The sequence below is a fragment of the Lagenorhynchus albirostris genome, chromosome 5 (genome assembly GCF_949774975.1).
Source record: "Lagenorhynchus albirostris chromosome 5, mLagAlb1.1, whole genome shotgun sequence".
Taxonomy (NCBI): Eukaryota; Metazoa; Chordata; class Mammalia; order Artiodactyla; family Delphinidae; genus Lagenorhynchus; species Lagenorhynchus albirostris.
Window position 1 is genome coordinate 23,312,350 of NC_083099.1, and position 15,545 is coordinate 23,327,894.

Here is a 15,545-nt window from a genome sequence, read left to right on the forward strand (position 1 = left end):
CCACGCGCAGCAAGAAGGCCAGTGTGGCTGGATCCCAGTGGGCAAGGTGGGAGCCAGTGCAGGTGGATTCAGAGAGACCGAGAGGGGCCAGATCACCGGCCACGGTGGTGATTTTGATTTCATGTGATGGCAGCAAAAACTTGCAGGTTTGGAACTTAAAAGTAATGGAATCAACTTTTTTAAAAAGTCATTTTTCTTCCATTTCCGACTCTGCCAACTGTTACAGTGAGGCTAATTTTCATCTTTTCTAACATAATTGTATTTTGAACACTATGCTGGCTTCTCTATGTGCTCTCTTAATGCTAACTTCCACGTTTATTTTTGCTTCGAGAAGTCCCTTCATTGAATTCTGGTTTTGGTTGTCATTTATGCTTGTGTGTAACCTGGGTGGATAAGTTCTGGTCACCACAGCTCAAGAAAGTCAAAGCAGAGCTGAGAAAGGTCCAGAGAAGAGCAGCTTCAATGAGCAGAGGGAGATTAAAAGAATTACGATTTCTCCAGCAGAACGACTACCACTAAGAAGGGATACAACAAAGTGTCTGTAAAAATACGGAGGGTATGAGTCAGGTAAACAAAGACTTGTTTTCCAAATCCCAGAAAACCATAACTTAAAACACCCTTAAAACTGAAAGAGCTCATTTGGAGAAGAATAAAAGTATGTGTTCTTCTGCACAATTGATACTTAAATGCTGGAAATACAAGTAGGTTCAAGAGGGAAAGAGATTAGCAGATGGTAGGGTCATCTAGTCATGAAATAAAATTTAATTTTGCCTTGTGAATATTTTCTAGATATTGCTAACAAACCTATAGAAAACGGAATAAAGATTCCCACGTATACGTTCCTCGGATCTAACAATTATCAATATTTTTCCATACTATGTCCCCATGCTGTTGGAGCTGGCCTCACAGAATGTAAATTCCATGCTATACCAACAAATATTTCAGAAATAGAACAGTAAGCTCTAAAACTGACCTGACCCAGATGAAGGTTTTTTTTATGTTATTGTAACTAACAGTACTTTGAGAAAAACAAAATGACTATTTCAGAGCAAGTATCTTGGGTTTTCCCTTGGCCAACACTGAATTTATTTTGGTTTTACTTACGGCTTATACACCCAAAAGTATACACCCTCCCCACTACATTTTTACTGCTTAAGACTAAATTCCATATATATATATATATATATATATATACATATATATATATATGGAATATATATAGAATAGAATATAGAATCTATATTTACAGATTCTATAATTACATGCTCTAGAAAACAGAAATAATGAGGAAGAGGAAGTGCAGGAAGATGATAGCCTCAATTTAGCAATTAGGTGCTGTATGTAAAATCACATTTAATCTTTACCTTGACCAATCGAGATACGTATTATAAACCCCATTTTATAAATGATGAAATTGAAGTTCAAAGAATTAAAGTAACTTTCCCAAGACAACAACAACAACAAAATTCCAGCCGCTTCAATAACACCCAATCTCCAATTTGTAGTTCTTCAACTCAGTGAGACTGTTGCTCTCAGCTTGAATTGTTCTCTGCTTGGACTCTAGCTCCTTGTACTACAATTGGGAAAGGGCAGAAAGAAAAGAGAATATAGGGCTTACCTCATTTGTCCTTTGCTACCTGTTGCCAATATCTGAATTCTATCATGTATTTATGATACCAGTTATTCTTACCAGCCATTATGTATTTTGCAAGTAGTTTTGTAGGGGGAAACATTGTTTTGTTTTGTTTTCAGACAAAAATATAATACTGTATACTCAAATCACAAGCCTAAATGTAGAACCCTTATCTTTGCTATGGTGTTTGTGGTTTGGGGCAGTGTCACTGGGAAACAGCATGAGCTAGGATCTTCTTGTTCCAAGGTGCATTTTCTACTCCAGTGCCTTTTACATCTAGAATTTATAATTCCAATATGTAATTGTATCAGCTTTCTATTGCTGCTGAACAAATTATCCCAAAACTTAGTGGCTTAAAATAACAAACGTTTATTATCTCACAGTTTCTAAGTGTCAGGAATTTGAAAGCAAATTAGCTGAGTGTTTCCAGCTCAGGGTCTCTCATGACGTTGCAGACAGGATGTCAGCCAAAGCTAGTCATCTGAAGGCTTGACTGGGTCTGAAAGGTTCACTTCCATGTTGGCAGGAGGCCTCAGTGCCTTGCTGACTATTGGCAGGGAGACTCAGATGCTTACCACATGGATCTCTCCATAGAGTGGCTTGGGTCCTCACAGTATGGTAACTAACTTCCCTCAAGTGGTTCAGAAAGGAGGAAACCACAATGTTTTTTTATGACCTAGCCTTGTATATCACCATCCCTTCTGCTCCATTCCATTGATTAAAAATGAGGCATTATATATCGTCCACACTCAATAGGAAGGGAAATTAGTCTCCATCTTTTAAAGGGACAAGTACCAAAGAATTTGTGAATATACATTTTTTTTTTTTTTTTTTTTTTTTTTTTGCGGTACGCGGGCCTCTCACTGTTGTGGCCTCTCCCGTTGCGGAGCACAGGCTCCGGACGCGCAGGCTCAGCGGCCATGGCTCACGGGTCCAGCCACTCCGCGGCATGTGGGATCCTCCCGGACCAGGGCACGAACCCGTGTCCCCTGCATCGGCAGGCGGACTCTCAACCACTGCGCCACCAGGGAAGCCCCGAATATACACTTTTAAATCACCAAAATATTATATTTACCTGAACCAAACAATTTATTTTTCCCGATTAACTTGAATCTCTTGTACGGACAAAGTTATTTGAAGGAGACCTTTTGTTTTTTTTTTTTTTTGGTAGCTAAACCATGAGTTTAGCCCATCTGGTAGTGTATCTGTGATGTCTACGTTTCCTCTTGGCATTTTTACCCATCCTTATCTAGTTGTTTCCTTCATTCTTTCTCCCTAAGCATGTATTTTGTGACTATACCTTCTTGGGAACGTTTATGAATTTATCATAGTGTGAGGAAGCTGAAAATATTTGTATAAAATACTCTCTATGTGGAGGCTAAGAGTTAATTTTACCTTTTAAAACATAAATTTGAAAAAAATTTCCTATTGACTCTCAATTGTATCATGTCCCCCTTCTTCAGAATCTAGAAATCGTTCTCTTTAGGGACAGAGAATCCGGTCTTCTCCTTGGTAATCAGAAAATCAAGGCAATAAACTTGAAATTATTACATGAATACATTCCACACTGGGAGGTGGCAGGGCAAAAGTACTGCTGTCAAATCCCATTCACACTGACTACTTGAAAAAGTGCTCTGGAACCCATAAGGAACTCTACAGATTTGTTATGATAATTATCTGTCTTTGTCATCATTCTGTACAACCTCGACTGACATTAGTATTGAATATGAAATCTTAGAAATAGGAAAATCTTCTCTCTCTTAATCCATTGAATCCCCGTGAAGTGAGAAGCAATCCCATATGACTAGCCCAGAGCAGAGTTCCTCCGGTTCACTTAGCAAAGGCCCCTCCTTTGAATATTGATAGAGGAATGTATTTACATTTGATTAGTTCTTTTTCATTAAGGTTAATACAGCAAACAATTCCCTCTTGCTTCAGTGTCTGTTTTTTAAAGATTTCTGGCCAGAGCCTTTGTTTTCTTTCAGGGATCCAAATAAGCATAAAACAAAGAGTACCTTCCTAATTTTCCTGTTGCTCCCTCTCTAGGGTGGTGCTAGAGGGGTCACTTAAAAAACAACTACTGGGCTTCCCTGGTGGGTAGGATTGAGGAATCTCAGCTGGTAAATGATAATGTCTTCTCATCAGACACCTCCCACCTGGGAAAAGAAGCCAAAGATACAATGTTTTCTTTGAATACTCAGGAAAGTTAAGGAAAACCCAAGAACTCTTTCTCAAGGAAGTTAATAAGTCCATACATCATTCTGGGTCCTTAGCCCATACTAGTCTGTGATGTCACCAGCCCATAACACCATTCTTAATCAAAATCTCCCTACTGGGCTTCCCTGGTGGCGCAGCGGTTGAGAGTCCGTCTGCCGATGCAGGGGACACAGGTTCGTGCCCAGGTCCGGGAAGATCCCACATGCCGCGGAGCGGCTGGGCCCGTAAGCCATGGCCTCTGAGCCTGCGCGTCCGGAGCCTGTGCTCCGCAACGGGAGAGGCCACAACAGTGAGAGGCCCGCGTACCGCAAAAAAAAAAAAAAAAAAAAAAAAAAAAAAAAAAGACAACTACTCACTCCTTATCGTGCTCAGCCACTTCCCAACCTCTGATCTATTCCCTTGTTTCAGGAGAAAAAGGAAAGATATCAAATGCCCCAGTCATTTTTACATTTTCCCAGAAATGGAGGATAATAAAGGAAACAGAAATTACACATATATCAAACACTCTGCTTCTTAGAAGTAGCAAGGGCAAATAAAAGCTAACATTCATGCCCTTGGATCTCCAGTTCCCATTTACAGCTGTGAAACATGAGGCTCAGCTCTGGAGAGTGTATCATTATTATTAAATGGTAGACAGTAGAGAGTCAGAACTCAAATCTTGGTCTTCAGTTTCTGGATCCTCTGCTTGTTCCAACATGGATGCCACTGCCCCTCTGGCATCACAGAACTCAAAAAAAGAAGACATATTGCCAGCAATAAAGAGACTATCACCAAGTTCCAGATTCTTCTTCTGATGACTGCTTATATCCCTTGTCCTTGGGTGTGATCTGATCACTGCTTCAGAATAATCCAGGTAAATTGATGCTACCTGCTGTCCTCTGCCCATCTGGGCCCTCCCAGGGGCTTGCCCTCTGCGCTGCCTCATCGGATACCTTCCCTGTTCCAAGGTGACTGCAAAGGCTGGCCTTCCCTTGGCACATTTATCCTCAGCCCCCAGTGAAGAGGCAGAGCACACAGTGGACTAACTCATTTATTTCTACTCATTTATTGATGGCCTTTCATAACCCAGTTATTAAGTCATCAATAACTTCAGAGAAATAAATGAATGGATCCAGAATTGGGCCAACAGATATTTAAGACATACACTGAACATTTTATCTCAGATCAGCAGAAAACTCAATGCTGGGTCATCCATGGTATTTCCCTTACCTGGAAAAACATTTTCTATGTTTCATTCTAATTGGAACCCAGTTTATTTCTCTACAAAGCAGTAAAATGAATAACATCTCCAGTATCCCAAGTAAATTAAAGTTTGAAAAATAGATTACAAGTGTTAACATTTTTTCCAAAATGCTACCTAGTATGTGTTGCTCTCATCAGCTGGCAAAAAATAACCTTGGAAGATTTCCCAGAAACAGAGTATAAGCTCTTTCAGGAGTGCCTTACGTTCTGATATATTCCCCTCAGGAAATAAAATAAAAAGGAGAGGAAAAAGGGAGTAAAAGGCAGGGAGGTTTTCCAAGACCTTCAGAAATCCCTGAAACCAGTATTTAGGAGTCTAGAGAAATTTCTAACACTGAAGTTAAGTTTCTTCAGGGACACTTTCCAACCCATCAGCGTTCACCCAGCTGAGGGGAGCCATGCATTTTCATTACGTTTGGGGGGATATATAGCTGCTGCATCTCAACCTTCAGTATCCCGACCTCATCTCCTATTCAGATACCCACTTGCCCTAGTTTGCTCTTCACTTACACCCACCGAGATGACAGGAATCAAGGCTGCTGCTGAGAGGCCACAACTGTGCTTGGAAACCTCTCTGTGTGCTAGTTGCCTCAGTTTCCTCATCTGTGAAATAGGAATAATAATATATGAAAAGCACTTAGAACAGTGTCTAGCACACGGCATCTATTCAAGGAGTGCCAGCCGTTATTGTTATTGTTGTCATTAATGAAAAAACAGTATTTTCCATACGATTAGGACCTCAGAGACCAGCCAATCCAATTTCCTCAATTCATTTTACAGGCAAGGAGACTGCAGCCCAAATAGCCTATCATACGTTGTGTGTGTGCTTTCCGAAGTTCAAAGGCTGAGTGAGATACCAGCAGAAAGAACAGCACCTTTGGATTCCTTTATTCCTACGTTCAAATTCCAGCTCTATAGCTTGCTAGCTATGTGACTTTGGACTCAGCTCTTCCCTTCTCGGGCCTCTCTAGGTCCTCACCTGTAAAATAGGTATAATGCAACCTACCTTGAGGGTTTGTTGTGAAAATTGAAAAACAATGACTGAAAAAGTTAGTGACTGGATAATGTGACCAGCGCCTTGCCTAGGAATGAATGAGCATTCCATAGCTGGAGAATATTATTACAAATGTCATTCAGCCGGGCTGCTGTGGAGTGGGTGCTAGAATCCTGGGCCCCTGACTGCCAGCCAAGCTCAACACTACACAGCCCACCTTAACTTAGAAACAAACAACCAAACAGAAAAACAGGAATTTGCTTACACTCCTTTCTATTGATTTTCTTCAATGACTATCTTGTCATCAATAGATATTGTCAGCTATCAAAATTACCTGTGCCTCTGGATGGATAAAATGTGTAACTCCTTATTGTTCTTAAGGAAAGAAAAAAGAAAAGAAGAGAAAAGAAAAGAGAGAGAGAACTCCCCAGGGCTAGCCCAGAGCTTTACTACCTAGTTTAGTTCAGGGATAACAGTTTTACTCTGCCAGCTGAGCCCCAACATGCTGACCTGTTTGAGAGACAGTGACTCAGAAACGACTTGCAAATGTTGCAAGATGATGAAGAAAACACTAAGTATAGCAGTGACTTTGCAAATCTGACACCTTTCTTGGGGTAGAAATAGCTAGAGAAAGGTTCAGGGACAGATGGAAATTGAACTGGACACCTTGGTTTCCCTTTTGTGGAAATGCCATGGGTAGATTCTAGCTCTAGATAACAGGGCATGGCACTCTGGGTCTATCAGAAAACAGATCTATGAAACTCTGACATCATCCATGAAAAGATCATAGATGTCCCACTGTGGGACTTGGGAATGGGGCATGTGGTCCATGACCAGGTAAGTTTGAGAAAGGCTTCCCTCTCAAAGATCTACAATGCTCATTTACAAATGAAAGATTCCAAAAATTTCTGAATGTAACAAACCTGGTTAACACTCTCAAACCCATCCCTTCCTGAACGATCGGCACAGAATTTCCATCAACATCACGTAGAACAGTGGCATACTTGGGAACGCCTTTTAGGAAACTGTTCAGTGTTGGAAATCAGAGATCTTAAAACAACCAATGAGAAAGGCTGCCAGTTTGGGTTTTCATTTTATTGTGGAGTGTCTGCTTCAACCATTTTAGACAAAGGATAAGTGGCGGCCTAGAAAGGGAGGGACCACACTTAGCATTCTCGTATTCCCCTTTTGTTTGTGGGGCACGGACCTGCAGCGTCTGCTTCTACATGTGTTTCAGAGAGCAGAATACAGCGTTTTGTGTTCAGTTATTTATCATTACCCATCCGTGGAACTGTCTGGAGAGGGGCAAAAAAGTAAATAAACAAAGTAAAGTAAATCACCTTGGTTTCAACTAAGGGCTAGCTTTGGAGCAGCCAGTGGTTTCTCACTGTCTTCCATGCCTCATGATTTCTTGAGAATGTTCACATTATTACTGGACTGTGAACTCCTGATACAATTTGGGCATGGAAACCAAGGGCCCAAACAAAGCAATGAAGTCCATGTTAAGATATAAATGCTTTTAATGATGAAGATAATTACAACTGATTGAAGTCTGGAATTCTCTTAATATGCAAAATGAGATACACAGAAGAAGTAAAAATGTCCCTGAATCTCCTTCATACCACATTGCAATGTCCATTATCATCTCTCTAAAGTTCACAAAAATTTTTCACCTTTTTCTCACATTTTCATCCTCTACTGTTACATAAACACCTATCAAATGCTTTCTCTTTTGTCCTTTTCTTCCTCCCTCCCACTGTGGTCCTTTGAGGAAAAAAAAAAAAGGAGTGAGTGAGCATGGGGTCGGGGGAGACAAACACATTCATTCAGTTATTAAATTATTACAGGTTCTTAACCGGAATATCTATTTCAAAACTTAAGAATCGAAGGGGGAAGATATCAAAAATTAACCATAGGCTTTGGTAGTGATCTATCAAAAATAAAATGAATGAAAACTAGTTTAACAATTATTAGACTGTTATCCCTTTAGTCTTGACCTTTTGGTAAATCGTAAATAAATACCATCCAAATCTGACAGAAATAACTGCAAAATCCCCACAACAGCAATCTGACAGAAATATCATGTTCACTGGTGTCAACAAAGTGGCATTTCTTAGCTGTTTAATAAAATAGGAATTATGAAAAAAAGTAAACGTTGAATTATGCCACAAGAACCTCACCCATATGGCAAGATCCGTGAGCTAATCTGCTTGGCAGCAGGTTCAACATTTAGATGAAAATACCTGTATCTGGAAAGATTTTTTAAACGTGGTTAAGTTTAATTTGGCTTGACACATATTCTTATAGTTCAAATATATTAATATTATATACATACTATGTATTCATGTTGATATTATATCTCAATATTTATAGTGATCATTTATCCAATGCCTTTTTCTGTTGTCACTCGCTAGGAAGCAAACAACTCTGGCAAAAGCACGACGAAAACAGAGACTGCCTGGCTCTTCAGAATGTGGTACAGCTTTGACCACAAGTATCCTTTGATAATGATAATCTCCCAGGTCCTGCTACATGGCAGACACTGACTTCGAGCACTTAATCATTGAGGTCTGCGCTGCTGCTCTTCAAGAAACGCAGAAAGGTAAAGCGAATTCACGAGCAAATTTAGCCAAAAGAATGATTTCAAAACATAAAAAGCTGTGTAGTCCATACTTAAGTGTTGCAAAGAGCTAAAGTGAAATCTCTCAGAGGCAAATGAATCTGGTGTGCTTGTGGCAATCTACTATTTCCTAATGCCCTATGATAAAATCATAGAGTCCTGAAAAACTGATCTATTTTACTAATTTTACTGTTCATCCCTTTGTAAAAATCATACTTCTGGTGGAGTCGGCTAGGGTGACAAAGCTCCTTCACCCTTCTGCCAGGAACACATTTGTCTGTTTTTGTTTCATGCTGTAAAAAATGAAGGGGGAGGGGGGAGGGAGGATGAATAGTCCAAGGAGAAGAATAAGTCCGGTCATCACATTGTGAAATAATACTACTTTGTTTTCCAGGAAACACTTGAGTAAGCTTTTTCTAGTGACGGGCAATTTTAAAATTCTAGCAATCAGTGTAAACAGAGTGGCTCAGATACACCTTGCCATGCGACTCACAGAGCTGAGAAGTCAGGCCTGAAGGGCTTTGCCATTGTGAGTTGCAGTAAGCGGTCCACCTCTAATCCCAGGCAAAAGCACCACAGAAGAAAGGAAAGAACTGTGCTGAAAATTGAATGTGTTGGGTCTTTGTAGTTAGTTTTCCACAGTCACAAATCCCTCTTCTTTCAGGGAGAAAATGTCAGTCACTGGGCGATTTTAAAGCAGCTCAGCAATGATTAAAGCCACAACAGATCAGAGGGAAAGGAAGAAGAATTAAGAACAGGGGAAAGAAATTCAAAGAATAAGATGAAGAGGAGGTAAAAATGGAAAGGGGAGAAGCAGCAAGAGAAATACAGGAAATTCACAGCAGGAAGGAAAAGAAAGCAAATTCGAGGAATGACTGGAGAAAAAAAAATAAGAGTGAAGTGAAGACAAGCCCATTGAAGATTGCAGAGATAAGCAAAAGTAAAACAAGGTTAAAATTAGAAAGCAATTCTGAAATAGTAGAACATTCCAAGAATTATGAAATGAGATGTGGAAGGTAGAGGCTTTTTGAGGCTACAGTTTTGCTTTTCCATACTTCTGTTATCTATGGGCAAATACCTTGCCTCACTCAATCTTGTGCTTTCATGGACAGTGTAGGTTGCCACCACCCTAAAAGTGGTCCATCTTGGCCATTAACTGCCTCTTGGAGGTTCTGGTACCTCACTCACCAGTCACTGGTCTCTCTGAGGGAAGCCAGTTCTTAGCAGGTTATGCTGGTTTGTGTTCCAGTTTGTTTCTCTTCTGGAAACACAATTTTCTCCTGCCGTTGCTTAAAGTATCTGATAACCAAATTTGTAGGAAGTTATAAAAATGTGGCTAAAGAGTACATATAAAGGCTGCTTGGTTATGACAAGATGTTCAGTAAGAAAGTGTCTTTTGGGGTTCCAGGACCCCATTTCCAACTTGTGGAAGGGGGGCTTCCCCACCCATCCAAGCAATGCGCCAGGTCAGTGTCCTACAACTCAACTAAATTCTGACACTATGTCCCTGGAGACAGGGTCAGATCTCACAGGTAAGGGCTCAGTCCCACAAGGTTGCCCCTACCACCACCACTTCAGAAGCCAGCCACAAGCCCAGGTTGTTACCTATGCTTCTGATCTATCGGCTACATGTTGGAGGTTCCCGTGACCTTCTCCTTGGGTTTGATTGATTTGCTAGAAGACCTCATTACTTACTAGATCATTGGTTTATTATAAAAGGATATAACTCAGGAACAGCCAGATGGAGGAGGTGCATAGGGCAAGGTACGGGGAAAGGACATGGAGCTTCCATGCCCTCTCTGAGTGCACCACTCTCCTCGAATCTCCACCGTTCACCAACCTGGAAATTCTCCTAAACTCCATCCTTTTGGGGTTTTATGGAGGCTTCATTGCATAGGCACAACTGATGAATAATTAACCATTGGTGATTGAACTCCATCTCCAGCCTCTCTCCTCTTCCCCAGAGGTGGTGAGGGTGAGAACTGAAAGTTCCAACCCTCTAATCTAATGGTGGGTTCTCCTGGCATCCGGCACCCAACCTTAGTTAGGGTCCAAACGTCATCATTAACATAACAGAAGGATGCCTTTTTGCTTTCATCACTTAGGAAATTCAAGGATTTTAAGAGCTCTCTGCCAAAACTGGGGATGAAGACCAAATTTCTATTTCTTATTATAAATCACACTATCACAAAATGGCAAATCAGAAATTAGATAAAAGATGTTTTTGTTCAAATTCTGACAGTGTTGTAAGGAATGCTTTGCATTGCATTGCAAAATGGAAAAGATAACTTGGAGACAAGAAAATGTAAGTAGGAACCCACCCAAATTTTTAGCTTAGAGCAGTGACACTAAATTCAGATGATGTCATAGTTTTTGTCTCACATTTCACCGGGGGGTTATTTCCATATGATTATGGACAAACTAGCAAAAAATGAAAGCAGACTTACACTCTCAGTAATATCTCTTCTCATGGTAATTTGTCCTCCTGTGCATTCATCCTAGAAATTGCGGGGCTACCATCACTGCATAAATATATTTTCACTTAGACAACAGAGTTTTTATATCCTAGTTATGCTCTGAATTCATACCCAGAGTGTAGCAAACCAATGAGTTTCCACTCTGTAAACTCTTGATTTATCCATATTTTTAGAGAAAAATTATCCCCTTGGCATTTACCGTCATCCTGTTGGCCACCTAGAACCCAGGCGATGTACCCCATGGACCTCATGGGTAGACTATGCCAGCTGCTGTCAATGTAGGGATGATCCCCCCAACTCCGGGGTCAGATTGCCTGGCTGAGGCCAAAAAGAAAGTGTGAGGCTGAAAGAAATGGATTATGCAGTTTGGAGCTGTTCAAGTTTCATTTTAGTAAAATTGCATCATGCAAATGAGGCATCATAAAGAATTACCGACAAAAGAAAAAGAAGAATAAATGAGCCTTCATATGCACCTTTGTAAGTCAGGATTCTCCAGAGAAACAGACACAGAACCAGTCAGGAGTACACACACACACACACACACACACACACACACACACACACACGCATACATACATATACATATAATACACATACACATAGGTTTACTTCAAGGGATTGGCTTATGTGTTTGTGAAGGTGGCAAGTTCAGAATGTGCAGAGCAGGCTCTCAGTCTAGAAACTCTCCAGTAGGAGCTGAGACGCTGCAATCTTAAGACAAAACTTCTTCTTCCTCAGGGAAGCCTCAGTTTTGCTCTTAAGTCCACTCAACTGATCAGATGAGGCCCACCCACCTTATTGAGGATCATCTCTTTAAAGTCAACTGACTGTAGATGCTTAACCACACCTAGAAAATACCTCACAGCAACACCTAGATTAGAGTCTGATTGAATAATGAGGTAGCCTAGTCAAGTAAACATGTAAAACTAAGTGTCACAGTACTCAATTCACATTGAACTTATGCCCAATATTCAGACCCAAGGATACAAAGATGCTCTTAACTCACCATCGGTATCAATAAAACAAGTCACTATGGCTCATATAGTCTTGTTTTCTTTTTTCATAGCATAATTAATACATATGCATTCCCATAAAAATTTCCCAAAACCTACAGAAAAATAAAAATAATAAACATTCCATAAGGATGAACCATGGCCAAGTACCGTGTTGAGTGCTTTACGTTATAATTTCATGTCACTTCCACAGCTCTGTAAGAGGGTGGCTCCAAGGGTAGAGTACCACACAAATGGACTGCTGATTGTCTAGGCCTCTGACAAAACAGCCTGTGCAGCCTGCCCTGGTGGCGCAGAGGTTAAGAATCTGCCTGCCAAGGCAGGGGACACGGGTTCGAGCCCTGGTCCGGGAAAATCCCACATGCCACAGAGAAACTAAGCCTGTGTGCCACAACTACTGAGCCTGCGCTCTAGAGCCCGTGCTCAGCAACAAGAGAAGCCACTGCAATGCCCACGCACCGCAACAAGTACAAATAAATAAGCCGGAAGCCTATGGTGCCAAAATTGACGATTAGTTAAGATTTCACTATGATTCCCTATGGGCAGCAATTCTGAGTCTTGTGGTGCAAAGCAGAAATTGAGAAGGGGGCTATGAGAAAGGGAACCATGTTACTGAGCACCAGTGCTTTGCCATCGAGAACATTCTTTCATTTAATCCTAATAACCACCCTTTTGGTTTCATTCTCACAAAGACTCTCTTTGAGATGGAAGAAACAAAGTCTCCAAGAACTTAAATAACTTTCTTAGGTTTCCATAGCTAGTGTCAATTCCATGATCCAAGCCCGGATCTGTCAAAATCTAAATTAGGGACTTACCCGGCAGTCCAGCGGTTAGGACCCTGCGCTCCCACTGCAGGGGGCTTGGATTCGATCCCTGATCAGGGAACTAAGATCCCACATGCTGCACGATGCGGCCAAAAATTAAATAAATAAATAGACTTCGAAACACTTCAAAACAAAGACCGTAATGACAAAGAAAGGCATCACATAACGATAAAATCCATAAATATACTTAAATGAACGCTCTCACTGACAGCTCTATGTCCATGATAGCTCTTATCTACACATATACCCCATTTCCATACGTCCAGAATGTCACTCTTAAAGCAATGACTGTTATGACTGCTTACATTATGTCCTACAGAGTTCACATCCCAAGCAGCTGTTGAAGATATAGGAGGTGATAAGGTTAGGGGTCCTGGTCGGTCACCCTAAGAACACCACCATAAAGGAGTCTCCAAGTTTCTGAATCACGTTCTCAACTTTTCAAAGGCAGAAAGTTCAATATGCCAAAGACTCCGAGAATGGTTTCGTTTCATAGAAACGGATGGACTCTAGCCAAGCTCAAGGAGGCACAAGTAGAAACCAGACATCAAATTCCTAAATCATCATATGTGTCCTCATGGGGAGGGATATTCTCTCCCAGCCCTTAGCAGGGTCAAGTCGCAGTCTGGTCCCCAATGTCCCTCCGGCCCCTTCTCTCCCTGTTGCTCGCTGGCTCACCCTGCTTCAGCACCCCGGCCTTCCTGAGAGACACCAAGCACATTCCTGCTTCAGGGCCTTCGCACTGTTTCCTCTTCCCCCTGCTTCGGATGCTCTTCTCTCAGACATTCGCAGGCCTCCCTCCTTCACCTCTTTCATCCAACTTGGCAGTGAGACTTTCCTGGCTCCATATATATATATATATATATTTTTTTTTGCGGTACGCGGGCCTCTCACTGTTGCGGCCTCTCCCGCTGCGAAGCACAGGCTCCGGACGTGCAGGCTCAGCGGCCATGGCTCACGGGCCCAGCTGCTCCGGGGCATGTGGGATCTTCCCGGACCGGGGCATGAACCCGTGTCCCCTGCATCGGCAGGCGGACTCTCAACCACTGCGTCACCAGGGAAGCCCCCTGGCTCCATATTTAAATTAGCCGTCCCAACAGGAGCACTCCCTCTCCCCTTCCCTGCTTCATTTGTCACCATTATGCTTATCACCATCTGACACTATACTTTATACATTTGTTATAATATTCTCCCCCAACCAGGATGTATGCTTCCTGCGGACAGGGATTTGGGTCTGTAATCAAAGCATACAACAGTGTTTGGCATATAGTGGACACTCAATGAATATTCACTGAATGAATGAATCAAGCAAGAAAGCAATATTTTCTATCCAGGGCACATTTACTCTAAAACGATATAGCAGAAAACTCCAATGAATTATCTGAGGGTTGCTAAGTGAGTCTGAAAGCAGAGCAAGGCAGAGGGGATAATCTTAGTGTTTTTCATCCAGGCTGCCCTTCGGCACCAAAAGGCACACCCCGGGTGCACACCCACCCCTCCCCCAGCGGCAGGGTCCCTCTCCCTGGGCAGGGACAGCCACCACGGCAGAGCTGGATCCCTGTTGCCTCACTGACCTCCTTCCTATGGTTGGTCCATCCTTCCTTAGGTTTAATTCGTACACCTGATCTCATATATTCAAGCCTGGCTCTGGCTTAGAAGCCATTCTCTGTCTGGGTGACTGTATCTTATCTCACCGATTGTGTGTTGATTTTATTTGTATATAGAAATCAGAATTTAGAGCCACCTATCATCCTCACTAACAATCTCTTTTAATGAGAAGGTTAGAAATTGATGCCCCCTTATTCAGATTTTAAGACATCAGATAAAACGGTTTGCTTGGATTCGCAGTGTTGCAGCTGGTATAGGAATCGTAGGTTGCCTTATTCGTAGGTGACTAATGATGCTGCTGGACTGTCTACTTTCTACAGTCTCTATCCATTCTATCATTTATCATCTCTCCCCTTAAGCATGCTTCCCTGGTGGCGCAGTGGTTGAGAGTCCGCCTGCCGATGCAGGGGACACGGGTTCGTGCCTTGGTCCGGGAAGACCCCACATTCCACGGAGCGGCTGGGCCCGTGAGCCATGGCCACTGAGCCTGTGCGTCCGGAGCCTGTGCTCCACAACGGGAGAGGCCACAACAGTGAGAGGCCCGTGTACCGCAAATAAAACAAAACAAACAAAAAAAAGCATGTTTATATATTAGTTCTACAAATGTGAATGACAGAGGATAAGAATGACTTCTTCCAAAATAAAAAGGGCAGCCTAAAATCATTTTTAGCGCTTCCTGTATGCCGACATCAACTGAAAATAAGGAGTTATCCTGTGGTTGCCAACATTTTACAGAAGTGTAAAGATAGCACAAAGATAACAATGGACTGGCAAGTTGATACAGTAACAGAATTACAAAGTCACATGGATGGAGACTTCCTTCCCATCACTGGCTTGAAATGAATTGTGCACTGAGATGTTACCAAGAAAATGAAAGGCCGTGGCAGACGTGTAGATGTTGCAGCTCTTGAGTTTTC

The 15,545-nt window shown here is 41.9% G+C and overlaps 1 protein-coding gene across 13 annotated transcripts in view; it reads left to right on the plus strand.

Moving 5' to 3' along the window:
• The window catches only part of SLC9A9 (solute carrier family 9 member A9), a 658,568-nt gene that overhangs the window by 549,587 nt on the left and 93,436 nt on the right, over positions 1 to 15,545 (plus strand). For 11 of the 13 annotated variants that reach the window (XR_009540645.1, XR_009540646.1, XM_060149673.1 and 8 more), the window contains one exon: positions 8,505 to 8,580. Coding sequence is in view for 9 of the 13 variants with exons in the window: in XM_060149673.1 (XP_060005656.1) it covers positions 8,505 to 8,580 (76 nt within the window). In the remaining 4 variants the exon portion in view is untranslated. Of the gene's footprint in view, positions 1 to 8,504; positions 8,689 to 15,545 lie in introns of all 13 variants that reach the window. The other 2 variants (XR_009540648.1, XR_009540647.1) reach the window with 1 other exon arrangement.